At 41.3% G+C, this 27381-nt stretch overlaps 1 protein-coding gene across 7 annotated transcripts in view; it reads right to left on the reverse strand.

The window, feature by feature from the left end:
• Positions 1-27381, reverse strand: part of prom1b (prominin 1 b) — a 67002-nt gene that overhangs the window by 13410 nt on the left and 26211 nt on the right. For 4 of the 7 annotated variants that reach the window (XM_056256943.1, XM_056256940.1, XM_056256939.1 and 1 more), the window contains exons 5-13: positions 9423-9543; positions 9116-9179; positions 8408-8497; positions 7475-7498; positions 6909-7126; positions 5051-5125; positions 4889-4952; positions 4262-4421; positions 100-252 (exon numbers count right to left, since the gene is read on the reverse strand). In XM_056256943.1, coding sequence (XP_056112918.1) covers positions 100-252; positions 4262-4421; positions 4889-4952; positions 5051-5125; positions 6909-7126; positions 7475-7498; positions 8408-8497; positions 9116-9179; positions 9423-9543 — 969 coding nt within the window. The remainder of the gene's footprint in view (positions 1-99; positions 253-4261; positions 4422-4888; positions 4953-5050; positions 5126-6908; positions 7127-7474; positions 7499-8407; positions 8498-9115; positions 9180-9422; positions 9544-27381) is intronic. The other 3 variants (XM_056256944.1, XM_056256941.1, XM_056256945.1) reach the window with 1 other exon arrangement.

Genomic DNA, 27381 nt, shown 5'->3' on the forward strand with positions numbered 1-27381 from the left:
CATGATGGACAGAGGCCAATGGGCCAATTTTGCCAGGCTGAGCTTTATGTATTTAAGTATTATGGTATATGTTGTTTTGGTGTTTCCATGGTAACTCACGCCATCAGCAGGTTTCCTCCAGTGTTGGACAGACATCCACGTGCGGTGGGTGTGGCATTTTTATCATAGCCACATGATCCACACAGCAAACCCAGGAAATTAAAGGCCAGAACCAGCACGACCATACAGCAGATCACTACACACCCTATCCATCTAGAGACACAAAGACAGAGATAAAGAGATATTGAGTGAAAGTGAGAGTGTACACTGTGACTGCAAGATTTTTGTAAAAAAAAAAAAAAAAAAATCAGGCCTAATTTTTTAATGCAAGAATGCATTACAGTTTTTTGCAATTGCTATGACACATTTCTCAATACTTAGGAGAACTGTGTGAAGAGTTTTGAAAAAGTGACCTAATCAAATTTCATCTTGGCACAGCCGTTTATTTCACATTCAAAATGCACTAAAACTACCAAATCACGTTACGTATTTAGGGGCCAAGCACCGAAGGTGCAGAGGCACCTATTGTATCTGTTGGTTTTCTTATTATTATTATTCCGTGAATGGGAGTCTATGGCAGCCCTATGAACCGTAAGTAGGAAAATGATGAAATTTGGCACACTTGTAGTGATGCTAATGAATAGTAATTGGACCAATTTTTGACCCTCTAGGACCAACTCTATAGCGCCACCACCAGTTCAAAAATTCAACATTGAAATGGTTATAACTTTTGAACCCTTTGATCTAGAGACATGAAACTTAGTACACCTGATTCCACTCATCATGCTGATCACAACCAATACCTTACATTAAGACCCCGCCCATTACAGTAGTGGCCATTTTGAAATGTACAGTATTCAGTTATTTCGCTACTCCTCCTTCAAATTTTGTCCAATTTTCTCCAACCATGTGCTCAAATGATCTTCGGACTGAGCCGCATAAAAGTACTGTTCCCGATTTTTTTGTTATACTGGAAAAAAAAAGTTGTACTTTCGCAAACTTAACGAGGTCCACCCAAAATTGGCTAAGAGGCTGTATCTCGGCCAAAGTTTGATCAATCGATACGAAAATTGGTACGCTTAATCGGAAGCATGATCTGAGGGACCCTGCCAAAGTCAGGAACAGCGCCACCTACGGGTCATGAGATATGGAAAAATGCTATTTTGGCCAATAACTTTTGAACACTTTGTCAGAAAATCATAATTGTGGTATCTATGGATTCCTTGCATCATGCCGAATCCGTGGATATCGATTTTGCCATGATGGGATGTACCCCGTGTCCGCCATTTTGAATTTTGTCATAATTTGCAATATCTTTTAAACTATTTGAAATTTCTTCACCAAATTTGGTATGGATCACCATTAGCATGGCCCGGAGGTACCTGAGAAGTTTGATCACAGCGCCACCTAGTGTTCCAGAGATATCATTGTTTTTTGAAAAAACGCTTATAACTTTTGCTATCATTGCTTGAAATTTGATTTCTTTATGTCAATATATTCCTTGGCTTATGCCGATTTCAACGATATCTCATATGCTATTTTCCAACAATGTGACTGGCCGCCATATTGGAGCAAATGTAAAACAGTTTTTTCGCTACTTCTCCTTCAAAATTTGTCCAAAATTGTCCAAAATTTGCTCAAATGATCTTCGGACCGAGCCGCACAGAAGTACTGTTCCCGATTTTTTTGCTATACTGGAAAAAAAAAAGTTATGATGTCGCAAATTTAACAAGGTCGACCCAACATTGGTTCAGAGGCTGTAACTTGTGAACAGTTTGTCACAAAATCATAAAATTGGTGTCTATCGATTCCTTGCATCATGTCGAATCCGATGATATCTATTTTGCCAGGATTGGATGTACCACGTCATAAGCTAAATTAGCATTAAGCTAGCTTAGCATGCTAATCTGGTTAACATGTCATGGAACTTTTTTGTGAACTCATTCTCACACTGAACCCTCTCCTCTGCTGTTTTGAAATTCACGTCCTCTGAGTGGCGCAATCAGCTAAACCATGCATCTCGAATCCCGAACCATTCTGGTCGTGGGTTCGAGTCCCATGTGGGACGACTTTAAAATTGTGTATAAAGTTGTCATTTCAATTCCTTCCGGCTCTGCTCTGCTGTTGGTGCTTAAATGCTAGCTGTGCTTCATTTACATGTATATTCAATTTGTGCTGTTTTTGTTCTTGCGGCTCTGCACTGCTATTGGTGCTTAAATGCTTGATGCGCTGCTGTACTTGCAGTACTTGCTGTACTTGCTGTGCTTGCTGTACTTGCTGTACTTGTTGTACTTGCTGTACTTGCTGTACTTGCTGTGTTTGCTGTGCTTGCTGTACTTGCTGTGCTTGCTGTACTTGCAGCTTGCTGTACTTGCAGTTTGCAGTACTTGTTCTGCTTGCGGTGCCAAGCCTTTGAACTTTGCTGTACTTGTTCTAATTGCGGTGCCAAGCCTTTGAACTTTGCTGTAATTGTTCTAATTGCGGTGCCTTGCAGGGCTTGGCCCCGTGTTGCTGCTTGCAGCTATATTTCTATATGTTACTGTCACGCACGGTTGCAAGCACACAGAAAATAAAGATCTGGATCTAATCGCTGGCAGTTGTAGATTTATTAACTATAAGCACAAAACAAAATACTCAAGAAACTTTGACTAGAAAAACATGAACAGAACAACCGGTAGAGATGCGACGAGAACAGAAAAATGAACTTAACAAAACACAGGGCTTATATTTTTTTTTTTACAAATACTAGGAAACATTTCTCAATACTTTGGTCATTTTTTCAAAACTCTTCACACAGTGATCATAAAAGCAGTCTATGTGGGCTAAATTGTGGATGATTTATCATTGCTTTGGCACAAAATGAATTCAATGACTACATCCTTTAAATTACATGAATCCATTTCTCACTTAGACACAACACAGCCAAAACTCTTATATAGGCCAATTTACACATGCTTACATACTCTTTTCAAACTGTTAAACTTAAGTTCACAACCTAACATAATACAAAAGTGAATAAGACAGCAATTTGCTACATTTCTATAGTAATACGATATTGAAATATATATTACGAATAAAAAAAAAAGAAATACTATCAAAACAATTATATGTAGCTGAACACTTACGTTAATCTTTAAATTTGATTACCATCTCTACAAAAGGGGAAAACTTAGGAATAATTTTATACTGTTATGTAAACATGGACTATTGAACATATACTGCAATGAATTATAAGCAGTAGAGAGTGCCATTCTTGTTTTCTAAAGAAACTATAAAAAATAAATCATTGTATAATGCTGACTGTTGTTCGTGTTTTTTATGTCATTGTGACAAAGTGTGTTTGTTGGGAGAAAAACTAACTAACTTTGTTAGTGTTATGGAAGAATGACTTGATTTGGGACATGTATGAAATGTTTTGGTAGTTTTAGTGCATTTTGAATGTGAAATAAACTGCTGTGCCAAGTTAAAAGTTGGTTAAGAGAACTGTGTGAAGAGTTTTGAAAAAGTGACCTTAGTATTGATAAATGTGTCATAGCGACTATAAAAAAAAAAACTGTAAATACACAAGTGGACTCACAGGTGATCCAACTAAGGCAATCAAGTGAATAACTATGGCAACAGACTCAACCATGTGCAAAACCCACCGAAAAACAGACACAGACAACCCGTTACAGTAACATAGTCCATATTTACATTAGTGTACAAAATTATTCCAATGCTGTCCCCTTTGTATAAATAGTAATGAAATTGAAATAATCAGTGTGTGAAGAGTTCTCAAAAAGTAGCGATTGTTAAAAAAAAACCTGTAAAATTATCAAAACTGACAGTAGATATATTTATAAATTGTAATAATATTCCACAGTATTTTTACATTTTCATTTTTTTTTACTGTTTTTGGTGAAATAAATGCACCCTGGGTGAGCATAAGAGATTTCTTTCAAAAACATTTAAAAAAAAATCTTACAGACCTCAAATGAGTGGTAGTGTATAAATTAAATATTTGGAACTTTTAAAATATGTCATTAATAACTGGTTCAGTTTGGTTCAGCACACACTATTTGCATTTAATGTAAATTGAATTTGAATTTACTACTTGAATTTTCTATGACTGAATTCGGTTGCATCATGTGGTTGTCACTCCCTAAAAAACATCTCAGAAAAGGAGTGGCAACTGAATATGTGTGTAGCATAAGTTTCATATTAGTAATCTCTACAGAAGTACCTGTAGAAGTCCAGCTGGTCGATCTGGGGGTAGTAAGCCTCAATGTTCTTCTGGCTCTCCGTCAGGAACTTTGTGAAGTTCTCAAGTGCCGGTTCTAATGGGAACATCTTTGTGAAACCAATTATCTCTCCACACGACTTATCCAGCAGCCCTTTCACTTCTTTAACAGAGAGAGAGACAGAAAGATGAAGTGAATATGTGTTTGGGAATATGGAGATGTGATAAATAAGTGAAACAAGGCAGAAACATATTTTTTTCCCAGTATTTCCATGAAATAACTAACATCTCTAGCACTAAAACATCTCGTGGATTAATGTTGAAGGGACACAGTACTTGAGGCACACTTACTGGGTAGAGCTTCATTTTTTAAAAGACAGACCGGTTTCCGAATGCATAGGAACAGATACGAGAACAAAATAAAATTTAGTTTTTTTGGTGATTTCTTTAGTTTCAGAGAACAAATAAAGTTAACATGTTGAGTACAGAGAGATGCTCTGTTGAAAAACCTAATGAGTTTCCTATATGAAGGCACCGCATTGAGGCATCATAGGCAACACTCCCTATGTATAGGCAGCGAGGTTTTGGTACAAAGCTAGATAGATAGATTAATAAAGAGAATGCCCTCACCTGACACAATTCCTTTCGTCTGTTCCCTGACCATCCTTGGTGTATCGTTAAAAGAAGAGTAGCCCTGAAAGAGATAAACAAAAAGAAAAAGGTGGTGAGAAAACTGTCACAATACATTACGGGGTAATTAGTGGGTGCATGATAGAGGTAGACCCATCTGACCTTCTGTACAATATTGCTGAGGTCTGTTTCAAGCACAGCGTCCAGATTGGCCAAAGGCGCCTCAACCTCAGGCAACTGTTGGATGTCACACAGGAGTCACAAATAAACCACACACACCAACATATTGTGCGATGTTCCTAAAGACCCCATTTAGCTCCATACAAACATAAAGCAGATTTTTAGTACTTTTTTAGTATTTTTAGTAGCGAAAGGTTGCTACTGTATTTTTTACGATAAAATACTGACAAACTACAGCTGCCGGGTTTTTTTTACCGTAAATTTCGTAGGTTAATTTTTTTTTTACAGTGTAGTTTTAAACCATCTATATTATATGCTTTATTTACAGTCCGTCTCTTCCAGGAAGATGGAACAAAAATACTGATGACTCATCCTGCACTACACAGATTTTTTTCCAATCAAATACAATGCCCCCTTCCATTAATACCACCTGTAAATGACTAGCAAATACCTAATCATGGATCATGGCTGTGAAGTAACTACATTTTACTGGCTTTTAAAGGGGTGGTTAAGTATGATTTCACTTTTCTAACTTTAATTAGTCTGAAATGTTGCTGTTTTAGCATAAACAACATCTGCAAAGTTACAACGCTCAAAGTTCAAAGCAAAGGAAGATATTTGCTTTTAAAGAAAAGGACTACACCAGGCTGGTAGGGACTACACGACATTCCTCCTGGGTTACATCACCAACCCTAAAATCCATGTTGAGAAGAGAAAAGTTGTTGTATAAGAGTACATTTGTGAGTCAGCTCAAACTTTAGCATCCATCTTTTCACATGCAATAGAAATTCACTCTGTGTGCATCTCACAACAGTTCCTATACGAGCGATTTATAGATTACCATGACAGAATATTCTAATTGAAGATAGTTAACTCCAAATCAGCAACATAAATTCATCACTTAACTATTCAGAGACGTCCTGTTGGATTCTACATGTTGTCACTCCTTCTTGAGTCTTTCCATCTTTGTCAGACTCCGTTTTAACATTAAGGGCAGAACAGTTTCTGTTATTTTAGTGTGTCTGCGTGAGGTAATCGCAGCTGCTAACACACATGAGCTCTTGAAACCCCGCCCTCTGCAGCAGCTCATTTGCATTTAAAGGGCCAGGCACAAAACGGTGCGTTTTTGCAAACCCTCAAAAAGTGACTTTAACATGCTATATAAAAATAACTGTGGGATATTTTGTGCTAAAACTTCACACACACACTCTGGGGACATCAGAGATTAATTTTACATCTTGTGAAAATGGCATTTTACCAGCCCTTTAAAAACAGGATGAACCAGAAATTGCAACCATTTTTTCTTTCCTTTTATTATGATTAAGTTAAATGGCTTCTTGAACCCAAAAAAAAAAGAAAAAAAAGAATGGGACTTGACAAGAGCATATGTTTTTTTGTTTTTGTTTTTTTAAGAATAATGTATAACTCATTTATAATAAATACTGCAATATTCCATAAAATATTAGAATTGTCTATTTTGATTTCATGGTGAATGGATGAGCACTCAATATGTCCTGTCTAAACTAAGCAAATTGATACACTGATACAGTCTTTACCAAGTCTCATGGGAAAAACATGATTATATATTAATTTTACAAATTACTAAATGTAAAGTTCAGTTATAGAGTCAGAAGCCTCATCTGCACAGAACTAAATAAAACTCGCTTTTAGTGCCACTCAGAGGACATTTCACCTAAAGAATCATTGATTTCCTACAAATGGTTTACTTTTTGTTGTCCGTGCACATAAACTGGGATAAAAGAACAGAATTTTAAGATAGAAAACTTAAAAGGTACGTATTTCATCACATGTATATGTGGGCTGTGTGTGTGAGTGTTACCCCAATAAAGTTTGCGCTGAGAGCGAGCTGGCTGAGTGTTCCGCGGATGGTGCTGCAGGTGTGTGTTACGTCTCCATTAGAGCAGGCCTGGTCGTTGAGTGTGTTTGAGAGAGACGCACGTTCAGATTGAAGAGAGTTCTGGAGTCTGCCAGTCCCTTCCTGTAGGGTCTCCAGTGATGTGGTCACACTCTCTAATGACTCTTTGGCCTCCCGCATGGCTGTAAACACACAGAGCACTTTCATTATAACACGCTCACATGAAGAAAAATAAATACATGAACCATTGGAAGGGATAACACTATTGCAAATACACAACTGATCACAGAACAACCAAAACACTTTTATGTATATGCCATTTTCTCATATAAATTTGTGTCTCTATTCAGATTTTTCTGCAGCTATTTAGGTTCTCATTTCATAAATTTGATGAAACGAAAGATATTGCAGTATTGCATAAAAAAACACAGGACTGCTTATATCTACAATACTTAAAACAACAACAGAACGAACAACAACAACCACAATCTCTGTTCACAAAACACGTGGGTGAAACCTCTGACTTTTACCTTTAATAGCACCTTCCACTTTAACTTTTATCCAAAATCACAAGCAACAGAAACAGAAAGGAAGAAATTAATAAGAATAGTATCAGTGTGAGTGTCTTGAGCAAGTTACTAACAACATCAAAAAGTCTTGAAATTTGTTTTGGCTGAACATTTCTGTTTGTCATTTGGTGTCCTCTGGACCAGGTCACTCTTGCAAAAGAGATTTTAATCCTGAATCTCAAGTCTTGTTCAGCTTGTTTAAATACACAGAACTTCTACAATGTGCACATGTGTGAGCAGGAAAGAAAAAGGTGTGTAGGTGAACATTTAGGGTATCGCATTTAGTCAGTTGAGTTTGATTTTTCTTTTTATCAGACTAAACTATAAAACCCCATGGAAGAGTAAGCACTGATTAAGCTCAGTTACAATTTATAATTACAAATCAATTATTGTAAGTAATTAATTATTTCAAATTAATTATTAAATATATGGAAATACATTCCTGCCTTACCTTTGAATTAAGTTCGACTTTCTTTCTAGTAATTCTGACTTTATATCTGACGACTGAGGTTTTACTTGAAAAGTCGCAATTTACTTTACTTCATTATGACTTTAAATCTTACAATGTGACCTTATATCTCACAATATGACAATCTTACAATTATCCTTTTTTTATTCAGCCTTGAATTGAAAATTCTTGTAATTGATCTTGAATTCACAAGGGAAGAGAATAAAAGAGAATGTGAATTGCAAATGTCATTTATTTGCACACACTACTTTCCGACAGACACTTCAATGTATTTAACACTTACAGTGGTTAAACTGGATAGTGAATGGTTAGTGAATAAGACTCATGGTTTTGCATTGAAATGCCACGTTAAAATGTCAGTCCAGTTTAGTGAATTCGGCCCCTCGGTGTACTGTACTGTATGTACTGTATGTTTGTTTTTGCACCTGATGTCATGCGAAGAGCGTTGTCTAAAGCAGGTACTACTTCTCTCTCCAGCTGATTATGAATCTGTCCACCCAGCAGAGTCCCAATATCTGATAAACCACATTGATAATACATTTCAAAATTATTAAACGCAGCTCCAGCATAAAGTACGCTACAGTTAAAGAGTTTGGGGTCAGTAAGATTAGAAAAGAAATGAACAGTTTTATTCAGCAAGGGCACATTAAATTGATAGAAAGGGACATTAACAATGTTGCAAAAGATTTCTATTTCAAATAAATTCTGTTATTCATCAAAGAATCCTGAAATAAATGATGTACTGTATCATGGATTCCACAAAAATATTAAGCAGCACAACTGTCAACACTGATAAAAATAAGAAATGTGTCTTGAACACTAAGCGAACATCAGCATTTTAGAAGGATTTCTGAAGGATCATAACTGGAGTAATGGCTGCTTCACAGGAGGAAATTACATTTTAAATATATTAAAATAGAGAACAGTTATTTTGAATTGTAATAAAATGTCACAAAATTACTCTTTTTACTGTATTGTTGATCAAATAAATGCAGCCTGGGTGAGCATAAGAGACTTCTTTGAAAAAATGTTTAAAAAAAAAATCTTACCAACTCCAAAATTTTCACCGTTAGAGTGTATGTTCACATTGAGACACGAGTCACACGACAGAGGGAGAAAGAGAGAATACTTACTGTCTAAGTCTGATAATACTCTGTTCTTGGCTGTTGTGTACTGTGCAGCCAGGTAATCTATTTGCTACAAAAGAAAAAAGGGAAAAAAATAAAGACAAACAGACTTAGACTTGGTGTTTGAAAATATGTCTGTGTTTGTCGCTGTGCTTCTGATCAGACCCACATAGAATCTGCACCAACAGAATCAGCAGATTTCTATTTTTTTTAGCTAATCTGATTAGCTTTCCACCTAACAATAACAGTGTAATACTCTTAGCTTTGTTCACAAATTTGACCACTTTGACCATTCCATGAGTTAATGGCTTACCGCTGGTGTGTAGTTGGCAAAAGATTTCAGGTCTCTTATGTTAGTACTGACGAGACGTCTGGTGCTCTTGATCTGAGATGTGATGTTCTGGTTTGCTGCGTAGGTGATCGTCACTCCCACTCTGTAAACAAAGCAACACATTTTGGAAATAATGTGCTTAGAGTTATTGTTATGACACACGTTATGTTGGGGAAACATATGACAAACTGCAGATTTAGGAATGAGTAAATTAGAAATAAAATAGTAAAGTTGACCGTCTGGTCTAATGTATGACTCTGAGGGAGGGAGTTTGTGATTTTTTTTTTTTTTTTTTACAAATATTTATTATTCAAATTTCCCTGCTCTATATATTGCTATCGGTGACATGCAGTAATTTCCGACGTCCTCAGTGTGGTGCTAATGTCATGCTAAGATAACAACATGAACTTGCAACCATAGTTGGCTTTGGGAAATGCACCCTTGTTTAAGTAATGTGATTCAAGGGGTTTAAGTGACTTACAGGGGTTACAGATATTTCCCAATCAGCATTACGTTTGAAAAGATCCTACAAATCTGATGGCTTCTTAACCCCCACAACCCTAATTGAAAAGCAAAGTATCTAATCGTTGTCACTTCCAAATCTCAGCAGAGATTTATTTGACTACTGTATCGTGACTACTACTGAGATATCAGATACTCATTTGACATATGACATCTTGTGTACTTAGTAGCAAAAAGGTATTTGAAAGCAAGTTAGTCAAGACGCATTTACAGCTCAGGTGATTGGTTAAAAAAAAAATCCTGGAACAAAGATGGCAGATTTCTGTACACAGTGTCCTACACTATAGCCAAACAACAGCATTGCTATGAATAGGAATGCTAACAGATAGTCTTCTCCGGGTATTATAGAACTCCTTGGAGACAGTAGACCAAGGTATACAGAATATTGCATTAAATTGATTAAAAGTGATTGTAAAGATTGTTCCAAAAAATATTTCAAATAAACGCAGTACATCAAAGAATCCTGAAAATCTTCCATAAAAAAATAAAATGGTACTGTTTCAACATTAATAATAAGAAGAAATGTTTCTTGAGCAGCAAATCATCATATTAGAATGATTTCTGAAGGATCATGTGACACTGAAGCTATATTAAAATAGAAAACAGTTATTTTAAACTGTGATTATATTTTACAATATACTGTTTTACTGTATTTTTGATCAAATAAACAGCCTTGGTAAGCATAACAGACTTACTTCTTTCAAAAACAAACAAACACAAAACCTTTGGATGGTAATAAATGTTTTTATGAATAAATAAATAACATTGTTAAAATACATTGTTTAAATATATATAAAATATATATTTTAAGACCCACATGCACACATTCACTGGTGTTTATACGTAGCCACAAACTAAAGTTTACTAATATAACACTTTACTAATTGAGTGGTGCAGATACATATTAAATTGTGGCATCTGATTACAGATTATTGCCAGACAAACCTCTTTCCCTGTTCCCCCAATCTCTCGTTTCCTCTCGTCTCTCTCAGTAAAAAAAAAAAAATTTAATAAAGGGGAAATGTGATTCAACAAAGGAAGCCATAGAGAGAGAAAAAGAAAAGAGTGAAGAAAGAAACAGCAGATTTGCACAGTCATGATCTCTGCTCCCAGGCCTCGTCCAGCACAATTACTGCAAACCTCTCAGTAAGTCATTGAAAGTCCATCAAGACACACACACACACCCTCACAGTACAGTGTATGCCTTACAAACGCCCATTGTGACCCAAGTAACTGCTGTCAGCACTGTCACAGAAAAAAAGAAAAAAAGAAAAGAAAAAAGAGGCAAAAAGAAAGAGGGGGATGGGGTACAGAAATAAAGAGGGGACTTTCTCTCCGGACAGACTCAGGACTATCAATGTCACATGTGTGAATGTGTCTGTGTGTGTGTCATTCTAGACCACTTCAGGTGTGTTCACTACACTCTCTAGCAATGGTCCAAATCAACTGGTTAGAACAAACCTCTAAATTGTCAATTTTCCCAATTGAAAATCCAAATTCCCAATGTCCGTTTAAAAATCATTAAGGATCCAAATCTGACAGAAAAAAATACATTAGAAAACACAATTGCACAAGCACAAACCCTAACTAGATTAGTGTGGAGCAGCACAGCTTGTGTTTATTAAAGAGCAGTGATAGGATGGTGGTGGTTCAATGTACTGTACCTGTGACCTCTATTCTTTTTCTAGACATAAATAAGTCTAATGTACTTTACCAGAATCGCTCTTCACATTTCCATGCAAACTGGCCACAGGACACAGTAACACATTATTTAACGGTCTGCATATGTTCTGAAACATTTCTTAAATATTCTGTACATTGAATATATATATATATATATATATTGACCTTATTCGCAAACACCGGAAGTAGCTAACCGCGGCCATATTGTTGACATGACATCTGTCCTGCTGCCCCTAACCGCGCGCAGATTTGAGTTGAGGGGAGCAGTAGCCTGGCTTCATCTCGTCGGTATCAAGAGAAGATAATGCTATTATTTGATGTGGGTCCACACCAATCAAGCTTAAGTAAAGATCCGTCCTTATTGCCACCTTTGCCAGCCGTAACTTATCCGGATATTTATAACGATCTCGTTCATACAGTAGGCTATCCGTACAAACTACAATGCACCTCAACAAGGCAACATAATGAACGACACTCGTCTCATTCGTGGAGGTGGAAAAACAAATTCTTTGTGACATGCAAGATTTGTTGTATTAAAATGTAAATGCAAAAGAAAAGGCATGAGAGTCGGTTGTTTTTGTCAATTTTAAGTTTTCATTTAAAATGTTTGCGATTTTAATATAAGTACATGGTTACATATTTTACCAACATTTGCTTGAGCAACTTATATAGAAGTAATGCATGGAATAATTGGCTTACGTTGTTGAAATAGTGAGTATGTGTTAAAATAAAAATAGTGAGTACCGGGGTGTTTGTGGTACAGCCGCGGATCAGTTACGCACTGCAAACGCAGCATATAAAGTATTGCGCGTCCTGCTTCTGTACTGTATACACACCGCACACGCATTGCACACGGATTATGTGTGAAACCTGTGGTAAAATGATGGGAACAGACTTTTCTATGGGGAGTTGGCTGAAAGTTTAGCCTATTTATCCTAGCCTCTCCTGCGCTGGCTCAACTCTGTCTCCTTCCCTTCACGCTTTCTGACAGTCGGTAACTTATCACAATCATAAAAACTAACTCCGGGGTTCTTATTGCTGTTGTTAGAACAGCCGTGTATTACACAACACACCATCACGCTGTTTAAAAATAAAAAATACAGTGATAATACCATGGATAATACCGACGCTGCCTCGCTTGTCAATTGACAGACTGACAGTTGCCGTGGTTTCTATGTCAACAATATGGCCGCCGCAAACATTGATGACGCAGATCGAATAACATCTATATATACAGTATATATAAATATATTAGGGCTGCCCACTAATAGTCGACTAACCGTTAGTCGACTAGAAGAGACTTAGTCGACCAAAATCGTCGACCAAATCGACCAAATAGTCGTTTAGTCGCAGAAAAAAAAACTAGACACAGGTTGTGACAAACGTTAACGTTCTTGTAAACGGCAGGAAATCCAAACATTCGCCTATCATTTGACGACTTCAAATATGGCTTATCACTTGAAACATGTAAGTTGCAGCACTTTACAAGTCCGCTCGCTCTAATGTTAGGCTAACCTAGACAAATGTGTGCTATTATTAGGCGCAAATCTAAGAATTTGTGTGGAGAGCGCGCTTACTGCATGACATACAGGCGCCAGTACATCACTTGCATTTAACTTAAAATACTCCATCATTTTTAGTCATACAGATATACCAGCTGAGCCTCAAGAACGATCTCAACCAAGCCTGAACCATGGCACTTATGGTTAGTGATCATGCTGAGGTAGTCCATGGCAGTAGAGAACTGCCCTGGGAGGACTAGGTGGTGCTTGTACTTCTCCCTGTACTTCCAAACAAGTGAAAGTGCCTTCATACACAGATCAAAGGTGTTGATGCTGTACTTCTGACCGACCTCAGCTGCAGTCTCCTCCTGTCCTAATGTCCTGTAGTCCTCAAAAGACCTGTTTGCTAGCATTAGTCAAAGGAGCTAACCATCATGTCTCTACGATGTTCTGGTGCAGAGATATAGGTCTTGCTAAACGGTTGCTAGGGTACTGTTTGGTTGCTAGGGAGTGGCTTTTTAGCTGCCAATGATGATACTCCAAAGGCTGCTTGTCAGTATGAATGATATAAACCAACTGCAATCCCTCTATGACATTTGGATTTGAAGATATCCCTCTTTGGGTTTGGGTTGCTAGGGTGCTCGACAATGGTTGCTAGGGCATGGCTAGGAAGTGTTGAAGGTGATTTGTGATTGGCTGTTTACGGCCCCGAGTCAAATGAGCCCACCCTCATGTTTCTATGACATTTCTATCCAAAGATATCCCTTTGACCTCTTTCAGTGGAAGTCTATGGAACTTGTTGCTAGGGTGCTCTAAATGGTTGCTAGGGTGTGGCTTGATAGCTTCATTGTGATCCTGAGAGACCCCCCATGTCTCTATGACACTGTGATCCAGAGTTATGTTCAATACAAAATTTCTATGCAAGTTACATAGTAGGATAAACACGTATGTGCAATCCCTGTTTCATGGGCCGTCCCTTCACCATAGTATGTCTATGGGGCAACTTTGGGCAGCTCTTGCCCCCCAGGAGTACAACTTACACCCCATTGTGAGGTGTGTTCTTACAGAGCCTGCCAGGCTCTTCAAATTTGGTAACCCATATGTTTCTACAAAATCCTCGCTCAGAGCTATGACTCGCCAAAATCCGTTGCAATGTTAAGTCTATGGGATTTTTTGACCGCCGTGCGAACATCGTATGCCCGATCGCTTATAAAAGATATATCATACCTCTTTCCAATAATCAGCACGATTTGACGCCTCATTCATGGGTCTATGACAAACTAATGCAAGAAACTAATGCAAAAACAAAATAGCAAAAGTTACATCGTTATGAGCCTAAAATGTGTTATTTGCCTGTTTTTCACCAATAAAGAGTGGCTGTACCATGTCAATGATTTCCATTTGATTCCTGGTGTCAGAATTAAAAAAGTGGGTTCATTGGCCCTCATTTATCATTCTTGCGTAGAAACAGGCGTATATGTTGGCGTTAGATTATGCTTACACTCCTCTCACCGCCTGATTTATGAAGCTGTGCGTACCTTTGAAATCCAGGTGTACGCAATACCTGCCCTTGATAAATCCCGCGGCTGGAAACGATCGTCATTAGAATAACACGCCCCTGTATATTCAAGTCTCCGCTTCCCCCACGCCCTCATTTTACGCCATGGACACACGGAAGACGGCAAAGAAGAGAAACTTCTCTGACGTGGAGCCGAAATGACCTATCACAATGCATTGTTTTACAGCACGTCTTTTGAATTAGCATTCAATTTCGAATCACGTCACATGTAGGTGTACAATAGTGATGATGATGATGTGATGTGGAGTACCATTCATTCACATTAATAATTGCATGACAATTTGTAATATTCTTCTTATTATTACCATTTACCATTACCATTTATGATTTTTATGCCGGGGATAACCCTGAAACGTCAGGGTAAAGCGCACAGGCTCGCAACTGAAGGAATACATATGCTTACAAATCAAATGCTTTGGTAAAGTCACACAAATTAAAAATGTAAGTCCATGTTGCACAAAAATAAACACTGAAGTTTATAATTACTATGTTGTTGTTGTTGTTTTTTTACTGTGGGTCATAATATATCATATCTTTTAGTTTGTCAGTGCGTTTTGTGGTGTTAGGAATTGTTTTTCTGTGCATTTCACGCACTAACTGAAAACGTGCGTACACCACCTCCTGAGCTGGCGTAGGATTTGAGCATGCCGTACGTCAACGTCCATATTGATAATTCTCAAAGTCACCGTGGTTTTGAGTGTACGCCAGGTGTACGCTGGAAATTTGGTGTACGCACTTTTGATAAATGAGGGCCAATGTCTTTGTATGTTGTGTGGTTCACACGATATGAAAATCTGCATTTTTCGCCCCCTAACGCAGACATCACTTCAAGATGGCCGCCAAACGAACCCCATTAGACATTAGTTGACCTCGGCAACAAAAAATTCTTAACTAGACACCATTAGGGTCCTAAAAAAACGAGAAGGGTCTGGCTGCAGACTTGCACTCTCAGACTTGCACGCTCAGACACGAGCGCTTCCGCTGCAAGTGACGTCACTTGCAGTCGACACCTGCTCTCCGCTACCGGCTGTGGCGTCACTTGCAATCCCTTGTTCTCCGTGTTATTTCACAGAGTCGATTGATGCCAGATTTGAAGATAGCCAGCAAGTGGTGTTTGGATCAATCTAGTGCACTGCATGGATCTGTTCATTTGCCCAAAGTAGTGTGTATGGAGGAACAAGACGTTGCGGAAGCCATTGAGAGATTAGAGAAGGCTGAGTTTCCACAGGACAGAATCGATGCTCTGGAACCCTTTTGCTTCATCTTTACTGTAATGAATGACATGCAAATGTTTCTTGAGCATGTAGTCGATGTCATGAAATTAAAGGTAAACTATCGAACTACACTAGAGCAAAGTGAATAATGTGCTAATGTGTTTTTATATATGTTGTATATTGTCTATTTGTACCTTGTATTTGTCTGTTTTGCACATTAACTGTGTACTGTAAATTGACATTTACAATAAAAAGAAAAAAAATGCATCATCTTGATGTTTTTCATCTACAAACTGTTCCCACAAAGTTGGGAGCATGAAATTGTCCAAAATGTCTTGAAAATAATTAAAAAATAATTAAATAGGGCCTATATAATAATAGTAAAAAATATTTCTTTCTTTCTCATAACTGAGTTTTGATTTCTAAGTGATCAATTTATGTACAAGTGTTCCCTTTCGTAGTCACTCCGAGTTACGTCGGATGACGGAGAATGGGGGTTTCGCCAGAAAGCCTATCATCTTCGAGTATTAAAAAACGAGCCTATGGCAATGAAATGCCATGGGTCTGCGGAATTTGCATAATGTATCTCCGCCCCACCGCGTGAGCCGCTCCCTTCACAGGCTGCCGTTCAGGATGCTCACGACCAAACGCATTTTGGAATGCGTGCGGCCACAGGATTGGTTTGCAGCGATAGACCTGAAGGACGCCTACTTTCATGTCTCCATTTTACCTCGACACAGACCGTTTCTTCGGTTTGCTTTCGAGGGGCAGGCATACCAGTACGCAGTTCTCCCATTCGGGTTGGCTCTGTCTCCTCGCGTCTTTACGAAGGTCGTCGAGGCAGCCCTTGTTCCCCTGCGCGAACACGGGGTTCGCATCCTGAATTACCTCGACGACTGGCTAATATTAGCTCACTCTCGAGTCCTGGTTTGCGAACACAGAGACCTAGTGCTCCGGCACCTAGCCCGTCTGGGCCTTCGGGTCAACTGGGAGAAGAGCAAACTTTGCCCCGTGCAGAGGATCTCTTTTCTCGGTATGGAGATAGACTCGGTCGCCATGTCCGCGCAGCTTACGAGCGAGCGCGCACACTCACTGCTGACTTGTCTTCGACAGTTCGAGGGCAAGAGTGCGGTCCCACTGAAACTTTTTCAGAGGCTCCTGGGGCATATGGCATCCGCAGCCGCGGCAACGCCACTCGGATTGCTTCATATGAGACCGCTTCAGCTGTGGCTTCGCGATCGGGTCCCGAGGTGGGCATGGCATCGCGGTACGCTCAGAGTTCCAATAACTCCGACCTGCCGTCAGTCCTTCACCCCGTGGCGGAACCTCAGCTTTCTACGGGCCGGAGTTCCCCTAGAACGAGTTTCCAGGCATGTTGTTGTCTCCACAGATGCCTCTGCCACGGGCTGGGGCGCCATGTGCAATGGACATGCAGCCGCGGGCTCCTGGACAGGACCCCAGCGCCTCATGCATGTCAATTGCCTCGAGTTGCTGGCAGTACGCCTTGCCCTGCACCGCTTCCACGCGCTGCTCCAGGGTCAACACGTACTTGTCCGTCCGGACAATACCGCGACAGTAGCGTACATCAACCATCAGGGTGGTCTACGCTCTCGCCGTATGTCGCAACTCGCACGCCACCTCCTCTTATGGAGTCAGAAGCACCTGAGGTCCCTTCGTGCTATTTACATTCCAGGAGAGCGGAACCTTGCAGCCGACGAGCTGTCACGGCTCCGGCCAACCTCTGGCGAATGGCGACTCCATCCCCAGTCGGTCCAGCTGATTTGGGACCAGTTCGGGGACGCACAGATATATCTGTTTGCCTCCCACGACTCATCCCATTGCGCCCTGTATTACTCCCTGTCCGAGGGCACGCTCGGCACGGATGCACTGGCGCACAGCTGGCCGCAGGGCCTACGCAAATATGCGTTTCCCCCAGTGAGCCTTCTCGCACGGACTCTGTGCAAGATCAAGGAGGACGAGGAGCAGGTCATATTGGTCGCCCCATACTGGCCCACCAAGACCTGGTTCTCCGAACTGATACTCCTCGCGACAGCACCTCCTTGGCCAATTCCTCTGAGGAAGGACATCCTTTCTCAGAGACGGGGCACCCTATGGCACCCTCGTCCCGATCTTTGGAGACTCCACGTGTGGCTCCTGGACGGGACGAGGCAGGTTTGAGTACCCTGCCACCTGCGGTGGCGGCTACCATCGCTTCCGCTAGAGCGTTGTCCACGAGACACGTCTACGCGTCGAAGTGGAACCTCTTCGTCAACTGGTGCTCTTCTCGGCGAGAAGACCCCAGGAGATGCTCGATTGGTGTCGTGCTTTCCTTTCTGCAAGACGGGCTGGAGTTAAGGCTGTCTCCCTCCACCCTGAAGGTGTATGTGGCCGCTATCGCCGCTTATCACGATGCAGTTGAAGGTAAGTCTCTGGGAAAGCACGACCTGATCATCAGGTTCCTGAGAGGAGCGAGGAGACTGAATCCTCCTCGTCCTCCTCTCGTACCCTCTTGGGACCTCTCAGTGGTCTTATATGCCCTGCAGAGGGCTCCCTTTGAGCCTCTGCAATCAGTGGAGATTAAGTTCCTGTCAATGAAGACAGCGCTCCTGGTTGCACTGGCCTCCATCAAGAGGTTGGGGGATCTGCACGCACTCTCCGTTGACGAAGCGTGCCTGGAATTCGGGCCGGCCTGCTCTCACGTGATCCTGAGACCCCGGCCTGGATATGTGCCCAAGGTTCCCACCACTCCCTTCCGGGACCAGGTGGTGAACCTGCAAGCGCTGCCCCTGGAGGAGGCAGACCCAGCCTTGGCACTGCTCTGTCCAGTACGCACCCTCCGTGCTTACGTAGACAGGACGCAGTGTTTCAGGACCTCAGACCAGCTCTTTGTCTGTTATGGTGGGAAGCTGAAGGGAAAGGCTCTCTCCAAGCAAAGGTTATCCCACTGGATAGTGGACGCCATTGCTTTGGCATACCAGCATAACAGACATCTGCAGAGCTGCAGGCTGGGCGACACCCAACACATTCGCCAGATTTTACAATCTCCGAGTGGAGCCAGTCTCCGCCCATGTACTGTCTTTTTCAAGCTAACATGGGAGCCGTTAGGTGTCTCGCTTGCTCGCCATTCCAATCCACGGACTGGATACGTGCGATATTTCCTCAGGTAGCCTTTCTCTCTGAAGCCCTGAGTTCCGCCAGTATCTATTGCCTGTGCGTCGGCTAGGTGCGTCCGTGTGCATGGTTCCTCTGAGTAACCCCCACATGTGTATTTCCACTGTAAGCCTCTTTGAGCATGTGTCTTTCCCTCGGCAAGCCACCTTGCCACTCCTGGAGTTGAAAGTTGCCACCCCACGGGCTGGTCACTCCAGTGTTCCTCCATATGAAGCCCCCTCGGCCATATGTGTATTCTTAAGTCCTCCCTATCGGTAGGCATGCTGTGGCATTTCTCCCCTGAGATATGCTTCCCAGTGTACCTTGGTATTCCTGTGTTAAGTAGGACTCCTTCGTCCGTGCCTATATCACGACAGGGAGGTCAGACTTCGCAGGGCACTGGAAGACAGCTGTGAAGGTGGCGTGATTACACGGGGACCCCCATTCTCCGTCATCCGACGTAACTCGGAGTGACTACGAAAGGGAACGTCTCGGTTACGGATGTAACCCTCGTTCCCTGAGTAGGGAACGGAGACGTTACGTCTCCCTGCCACTTCCGCTGTACCGCTGGGTAGACGCCTGAGTTCAGTCTCGGCTCCTCAGCGAAGACATGATCTGCTGTTGCAGGTGTCTCTCCTTAAATACCCACGCGGTGGGGCGGAGATACATTATGCAAATTCCGCAGACCCATGGCATTTCATTGCCATAGGCTCGTTTTTTAATACTCGAAGATGATAGGCTTTCTGGCGAAACCCCCATTCTCCGTCATCCGACGTAACGTCTCCGTTCCCTACTCAGGGAACGAGGGTTACATCCGTAACCGAGACGTTTTCCCACATGATTATTGGCTGTAGGTCATCAGTAAATTAATGTGGCATTTAAATGCCAGTGTTTCCCAAATGAAACACAAGAGCTGTTAGTTTTGAATGATGTGTGTAATGTAGAGAAATGTGTTTAGAGTTTTGCAAATAGTTTGTTTTTCAAATGCAAACTGAGTGCAAAGCATATAATGTCCTTGTATTTTTGCAGGCTTGGTCTAAAGATTGGGTACATGAGTGAATGGTTTCACTGAGTGAGCCTCAAATTCCACTTGTAGTGTTTTAGCAATTTGAAAAAAACTGTCAACAAAATGACAAATGACACCTTAACACGACCAAAATGAGCGTGTCTACGCGTTCAAAAGAAACACGTAAAAAATTGCCGCGGACAAACACTGCGTGTTGACGCGGTCAAATTTCACGCGTTTCGTTTATCGCGTTCCGTAGAGAGCAGGCGTCGATTGCAAGTGACGTCACTTGCAGAGGAAGCGCTCGTGTCTGAGCGTGCAAGTCCGAGAGTGCAAGTGACGTCACTTCTCTGCAGCCAGACGCTATTGAAAAAAACTGGTTACCAAAAAATGCCAAACGGGTACATGGGAACCTATGTCTCCTGCTAGACTAATAAGAGTAATGCAAACTGTAAAGGGTCTACTTTTATTTTTGTAAACTCACAAAAAGTTGTGTTTTTGTAAAATAATGTCGCTTTCTGTCAATCCGGTCTTGAACTTGAGTGCATAACATAAATTAATGGAAACAAAGGGTATACTTGCCTCACAGACATGAGAAATATATCTATATAAAGCTTGAGGTGTTTACATTTGAATGAACATAAATATTCTCTGATTATGTAATCCGTATGAAACGTGCATATATAGGCGCGTCCACTACTGCGGAGATGACGAGTCAGCATCGTTGACTTAATCTCTGCAGCCAGCCGAAAACACAGAAAACATTACCAATAAATTATTAAAATGTTTAGACAATACGTTTGCCGGTGCGCTGTAACAAGCTTTATGTTTGAATTTGTGCGCTGATTAGGCTATATGTATTTTTTATAGGCAATTAGGCACATAATTATGATTAATGGCTTATTAATATAAACGCGCGATTAGTCGACTAATGGCTTAAATTAATGACTAGTCGACTAGAGAAATCTTTAGTCGAGGGCAGCCCTAATATATATACTGTATATAAAATTGTTACTTCACAGAAATGCTATTGTTTGGCTAGTGCAAGACCCTGTATAAGAAGTCTGCCATTTCTGTATCATATTTTGGGACTAACCCTGCATTTAAATGTGTACTTTTCTGTTACAAAGCATGCAAAAAATCATATGTCAAATGAGTAAGATGTCTCGGAATTCAATGTATACATGTAGCGCCCCCCTACCTGTCTTTCTTGTAACTAAGTAGGACAGCACTCCAGATTCATGAACTACCGGTAAATGCCTACAGATGTTGAAGTTAGGCCCCTCTGGTGTCACTTAATAAAATAATTTTCCTGAATGACGTCAATTATCATAAAACTCTAATCACTTCTTAAACGGTCTGGTATAAACTCTTTTTGAAAGAATAAAACTCTTTGAAAGTAACAAAATGTAAAGAATTTAATTTGTATAAAATAAAAAGAGAGTTAAAGTTGTTCATAAACAAAGTACCAGTAACTTATGTGAATAATTCAAAATCACCAATAGACACAATATCACACCGAATAGGCAATATATTAAGTGTCTAAATTAATGAATGTGTCTGTCACACATTCACTAAAGATGAAAAGGACAAAAATCACAGTTTTTAAGTTCACTGAATAACAACATATGAATAATAAACAAAACACTGTGGGCCCACACACACACACACAACAATTAGTCCCCACACACCGTTGCAGGCCTGAGACGTTGCTGGGGTACGTGGTGGCCTTTGAAACAACAAACTGGCCGCTTCACTCTCCTGAGCGGGAAAAACAATATTACACAGGTACCTGAATTCAGTTTGGAACCATAAGTGACTCAGCTGCACTTGAAGAAAACTCAGGAAATCTTCCTCCGGTCGTTGCTGCGGGCTCTCTGAATAAGAGCCAACGACTCCTCTGCACAGTAGTAGGCCTCGGGATATCGTCCTCCGTTGCGCGGCTGTGCTGTCTCTGAGACGGGCCACCGACTCCTGTCGCGGCCGGCAAACTCCCTATTCTTCAGTTAAAACGGAGCACTATGTGGTCCTCACAAAAATCAACAAACAACACCTAAAGTGAGTGACTTCAGTCTTTGAGTCTGTCACCAGTTACCGTTCGAATAACTTGAAACACTGTCCGTCTAGGCAATCGCAATCTCTCAGTCTCTTTCCGAATCGGCCGCACTTGACAATGTCTTCTCTCGTCTCTCTTATTTTCGTGTCTTTCAATCTCCCCCCACACTTGTCAAACAAAAACTCTCATCTCCCGAACAACCACTCACGTTACACAAAACACCAGTGAGGGCGGGACTTAATTCACATAAACCAATAAAATAATCAAACACCTAACTTGATGGTTAATGCCACGTTTTTACATGTACATCCCAGTCAAACTTGACATAGGAACGAACGTTCTTAAAGGAACACACACCTTTATACATAATATACTGAGATGTATATTTAATTCACCTTTTAGCTCTGGATTAGAACTAAATAAAAAAATGAATAAATTGAGATAACCCATTAACTGAAGAATGGTATTCTACTGGGTTACATGCTCCCTCTTCTAAACATCTCATGACCCCATGAGATTACTTCTCAGCACTTTAATGGTGACTTTAGGCTCAGTATAAGTTTACTTGATTACAATGAGCACACTGTGCCATAGGGTGACACCACAGGGTGTTACAGGGTTTCTTTTTTGACTCCTCCCCACCCTCTACATTTATGACCATCCCTCTATGAACCAGAGTTAAGGGTCGGTTAGTGGGCTGGCCCAAATTATCATAGCTCAACCTGACTACTGGTCTTATGTCTCTTTTTGAACGGGAATGAACAGTCTCTACTACCTCTTTAGTAGCATTAACTCTTTCAAGCTCTCCCCCTTCTAAACCAGGATCTCCCATTGTCTCTGAACTCCGATCTGGAAGCTCTCCAGGGCCTTCTTCCATGAGTATCGCCTCTGCCATTTCAGCAAGAGGTCTATCCAAGTCACATCCAAGGCTAACAGTTTCCTCCTCCACTGTAGATTCCTCCCGTCTGACACACTCTGGCCTGTGCTGTCTCTTCACTCTATCCGAGTAGTAATACCACAGGTCATCCTCTTCACTGTCAGAGTGGTTCCTCAATTCATTCCCTGTCAGGGCCACATTCCGTTCTCCCGTTCTTCTTCTCCGTTTTCTCTCCACAGATCTTGTCCTGGTCTCCTGCGGAGCAGAAACTTCCGTTGGTTCTCCAGGATCTGCCAACCTCACCTGGTCCCCCGGACTCAGGTTTCAGGCGATACACTGGTAAGTTCTCTAGCTTTTCCACCACCAGGTAAGGAACAGAATTCCACTTGTCTCCAAGTTTGTTCTTTCCAGTAACGGACAGATTTCTTATCAGCACACGATCTCCCACAGTCAAGCTCTGGTGTTTCACTCGCTTGTCGTACAACCGTTTGTTCCTTTGTTGACTTTTCTGGGCAGTTTCGGTGGCTAACTGATATGCTCTCTGTAACTCTGATTTCAGTTTTTCCACATACTGTCGATGGCTACCCGCTTCCTTTCCATCAGGCGAAGTCCCGAAACACACATCCACTGGCAGATGAGCCTCTCTTCCGAACAGAAGATAATATGGGGAAAACCCAGTTGCTTCGTTCTTAGTACAGTTGTAAGCGTGTACTAATCTGTTAATGTGCTGACTCCATCTGTTTTTCTCCGCGGGATTCAGTGTACCAAGCATGGAAAGAAGTGTTCGATTGAACCTTTCTGGCTGTGGGTCTCCTTGTGGATGATAGGGAGACGTTCTGGATTTTCGGATTCCCAGCATGCTTAGTAGCTCTTTTATGAGACCACTCTCAAAATCTCGACCCTGATCGGAATGGATGCGAGAGGGTAAGCCATAGTGAACGAAGAATGTCACACAGTCAGAGCTTTCTGGTCTTTGGTGGTGAACACTTGAGCGTAGCGTGTGAAGTGGTCTGTTACAATGAGAACATTACCAATACCTTTTGAGTCAGGCTCAATTGACAGGAAGTCGATGCACACTAAGTCGAATGGCCCACTGCTGTTTATGTGATTCAGTGGTGCAACCTTCTTGGGTAATGTCTTTCTTGTTACACAACGGCCACAATCCTTAACATACTGCTCTATGTATGCAGACATTCTAGGCCAATTGAAGCGGTCTTTCAGGAGTTTCTGTAGTTTTTTCTACTCCCAAATGGCCAGAGTCGTCGTGCAGGGAGTGCAACACAGTAGACCAGTACTTCTCGGGTAAGACGAGTTGTGTCTTTTCTCTACCACAGGAACTTTTGGTGACTCTGTACAGAAGTTGACTCTTTATCTTTAACCCTCTGGGGTCGGCGGTCTCGCCGGCGATACCAGCCCACTTTTTTCCTTATCAGTGTAAAAGAGACTCAAATTACTCTGTTGATTTTGATCTTACATATAAGTGTTGTACATCATTCGATCCTGTTAAGTTTGTATTTTTTTTGTGGAACCTCATAATAAAAACAAAGTGTTGTGCTTTTCGCCTAATAAAGAAAAATAAACATGATGCGCGTTCTGCGTTCTCTCTGTCAGTGAAGTCCATTCTGAAACGCGTCCGAAAAATCAACTGTAACTCTGCAAATACTCAGTCAAACAGGTATACAGGCACACAGGCATGAAGCCTGAATTATCTTCTTTTAAATTAAGTAATTTATATAAAAAAAATTTTTTTCTCATTTTATGTAATCTGTACGAAAAGAGAGAGATGATAGTCGTTCTCGTCTAAGCTCATTAAAGTTAATTTGACCACGCCCACAGAGCGCGCGCTCTATTCAAACACAAATGCTCTGAGGCGATCCACGCCCACATCAGCTGGATAACCCACCGAAAGAGACTCAGATTTACGACGCTGTGAGGAATAATACTATCTTAATAATAATCCTGGAAAAAATTACCTCAGAAGTAGGCTACAGGTAGTTTCATTTGGAGGAGCAACGGATCCAGCCGAGGAAATAGGTACATTCTTTATTTTCAAGTGCTTTGTGCTAATCGCGATATGGAATAGTGTCTGTAAACAAAAAGACTGTTTGAATCGCGTTTTTGTGTGTGAATTAATGAACAGCTTTTACCTAACTATATTCCAAAACTGAGATGAGTAAAAATCGACTGAAATATGTTGAAATAAAATATTTTTGTATAAGCAACGTATTAAACTGCAAATTAACATTTATATGTCCTAATCATAAAAACGATATGTTACATATGAAAGACAAGATGTCGTTTTTACTGTAAAATACTGCCAAATCAAATAAGCTTGTTTGCTAAGATGTTATTATAGTGTTTGTTCGATTGTAGGCTATATTCAAACTAATTAATCCGCAACTGTGAAATATGTATGATAAAATGTATACTTTAGTATATAATACAAAGAACATTTACATTTACATTTAGTCATTTAGCAGACGCTTTTATCCAAAGCGACTTACAACTGAGGACTAAACCAAGCGAGTCATCGTGAAGAGGCAAAAACAACGCAAGAAGTGCTCAAAATACAAAGTTCAGACATAGCTCGGAGTAGCATAAGCCAGGCAAGCGAGGATTTAGAGGAAAGGATTTTTTTTTTTTTTTGTTATGTTAAGTGCTCCCGGAAGAGATGAGTTTTCAGTTGTCTTTTGAATGTTGTCAGGGATTCTGCATTCCGGATGAGGGTGGGGAGATCATTCCACCAGCATGGAACCGTGAATGAGAATGTTCTGGAGAGTGATTTTGTGCCCCGCTGGGATGGTACCACGAGCCGTCGCTCATTGACCGATCGTAGGCTTCTGGTAAGGATGTAGACTTGTAGTAGTGAGTGGAAGTAGGAGGGAGCTGAACCTGTGGTCAATCTGTAAGCAAGCGTCAAAGCCTTGAACTTGATGCGAGCAGCGAGTGGTAGCCAGTGCAGAGAGATGAACAGAGGAGTGAAGTGGGCCCTTTTGGGCTCGTTGAAGACAAGACGAGCTGCAGCATTCTGGATCATTTGTAGAGGTTTAGTTGCACATGATGGAAGTCCAGCCAGAAGAGCATTGCAGTAATCAAGCCTAGAAATGACCAGGGCCTGTACGAGAAGTTGTGTTGCATGCTCAGTTAGGAAAGGCCTGATCTTCCTGATGTTGTGCATAGCAAACCTGCATGATCGAGCTGTCTTTGTAATGTGGTCTGTGAAGGTCAGCTGATCATCAAAGATTACTCCAAGATTTCTGACCGACCTTGATGGGGTGATTGAGGATGAATCTAGCTGGATAGTGAGGTCGTGCTGTAGAGACGGATTGGCAGGGAGGACGAGAAGCTCAGTCTTTGCCAGGTTGAGCTGCAGGTGATGTTCCTTCATCCATGCCGAGATGTCCGCCAGACAGCTTGAGATCCGTACAGCTACTGTGGGATCATCTGGTTGAAATGAGAGGTAGAGCTGGGTGTCATCAGCATAGCAATGGTAAGAGAAACCATGTGCCTGTATGATAGGTCCCAGTGATGTGGTGTACATGGAGAAGAGGAGCGGTCCGAGAACTGAACCCTGAGGAACGCCTGTGGTCAGTTGATGTGCTTTGGATACCTCACCTCTCCATGTGACCTTGAAGGACCTACCTGTGAGATAGGACTCAAACCAGTTGAGGGAGGTTCCAGTGATGCCCAGTGATGAGAGGGCGGACAAGAGGATCTGATGATTCACAGTGTCGAAGGCAGCAGACAGGTCCAGTAGAATGAGAACTGATGATTTGGAAGCAGCTTTTGCGATCCGCAGGGCTTCCGTGACTGACAGCAATGCAGTCTCAGTTGAATGTCCTTTCTTGAAGCCAGATTGGTTGACATCCAGCTGGTTGTTCAGAGACAGGAAGGATGATACTTGGTTAAAAGCAACTCGTTCAAGTGTTTTCGCAATGAATGGTAGGAGAGAGACAGGTCTGTAGTTCTCTAGAAGTGATGTGTTTAATGTTGATTTTTTAAGCAGAGGAGTTACCCGAGCCTGCTTAAATGCTGTAGGGAAAATGCCAGTGTGGAGGGATGAGTTGATAATGTGTGTGAGAGCTGGTAGAAGTGTGGGAGAGATGGCTTGTAGAAGGTGTGAGGGGATGGGGTCTAGAGGGCAGGTGGTAGGATGACTGGAGAGGAGAAGTTTAGATACTTCTTCCTCGGTTAGTGGAGTGAAGGAGGAGAGAAGGTTATTGGCTGTGGGAGAGGTTAGTCTGGGTTCCTGTGTGTGTGAAGCTCAGAACTGACTGCTGATAGTTGTAGTTTTGTTAGTGAAGAAGTTAGCAAAATCATCAGCAGTTAAAGAGGAGGTGGGTGGTGGTGGA

The sequence above is a fragment of the Rhinichthys klamathensis genome, unplaced genomic scaffold, assembly GCF_029890125.1.
Source record: "Rhinichthys klamathensis goyatoka isolate OS25496 unplaced genomic scaffold, OSU_Roscu_1.1 h1tg000133l_1, whole genome shotgun sequence".
Taxonomy (NCBI): Eukaryota; Metazoa; Chordata; class Actinopteri; order Cypriniformes; family Leuciscidae; genus Rhinichthys; species Rhinichthys klamathensis.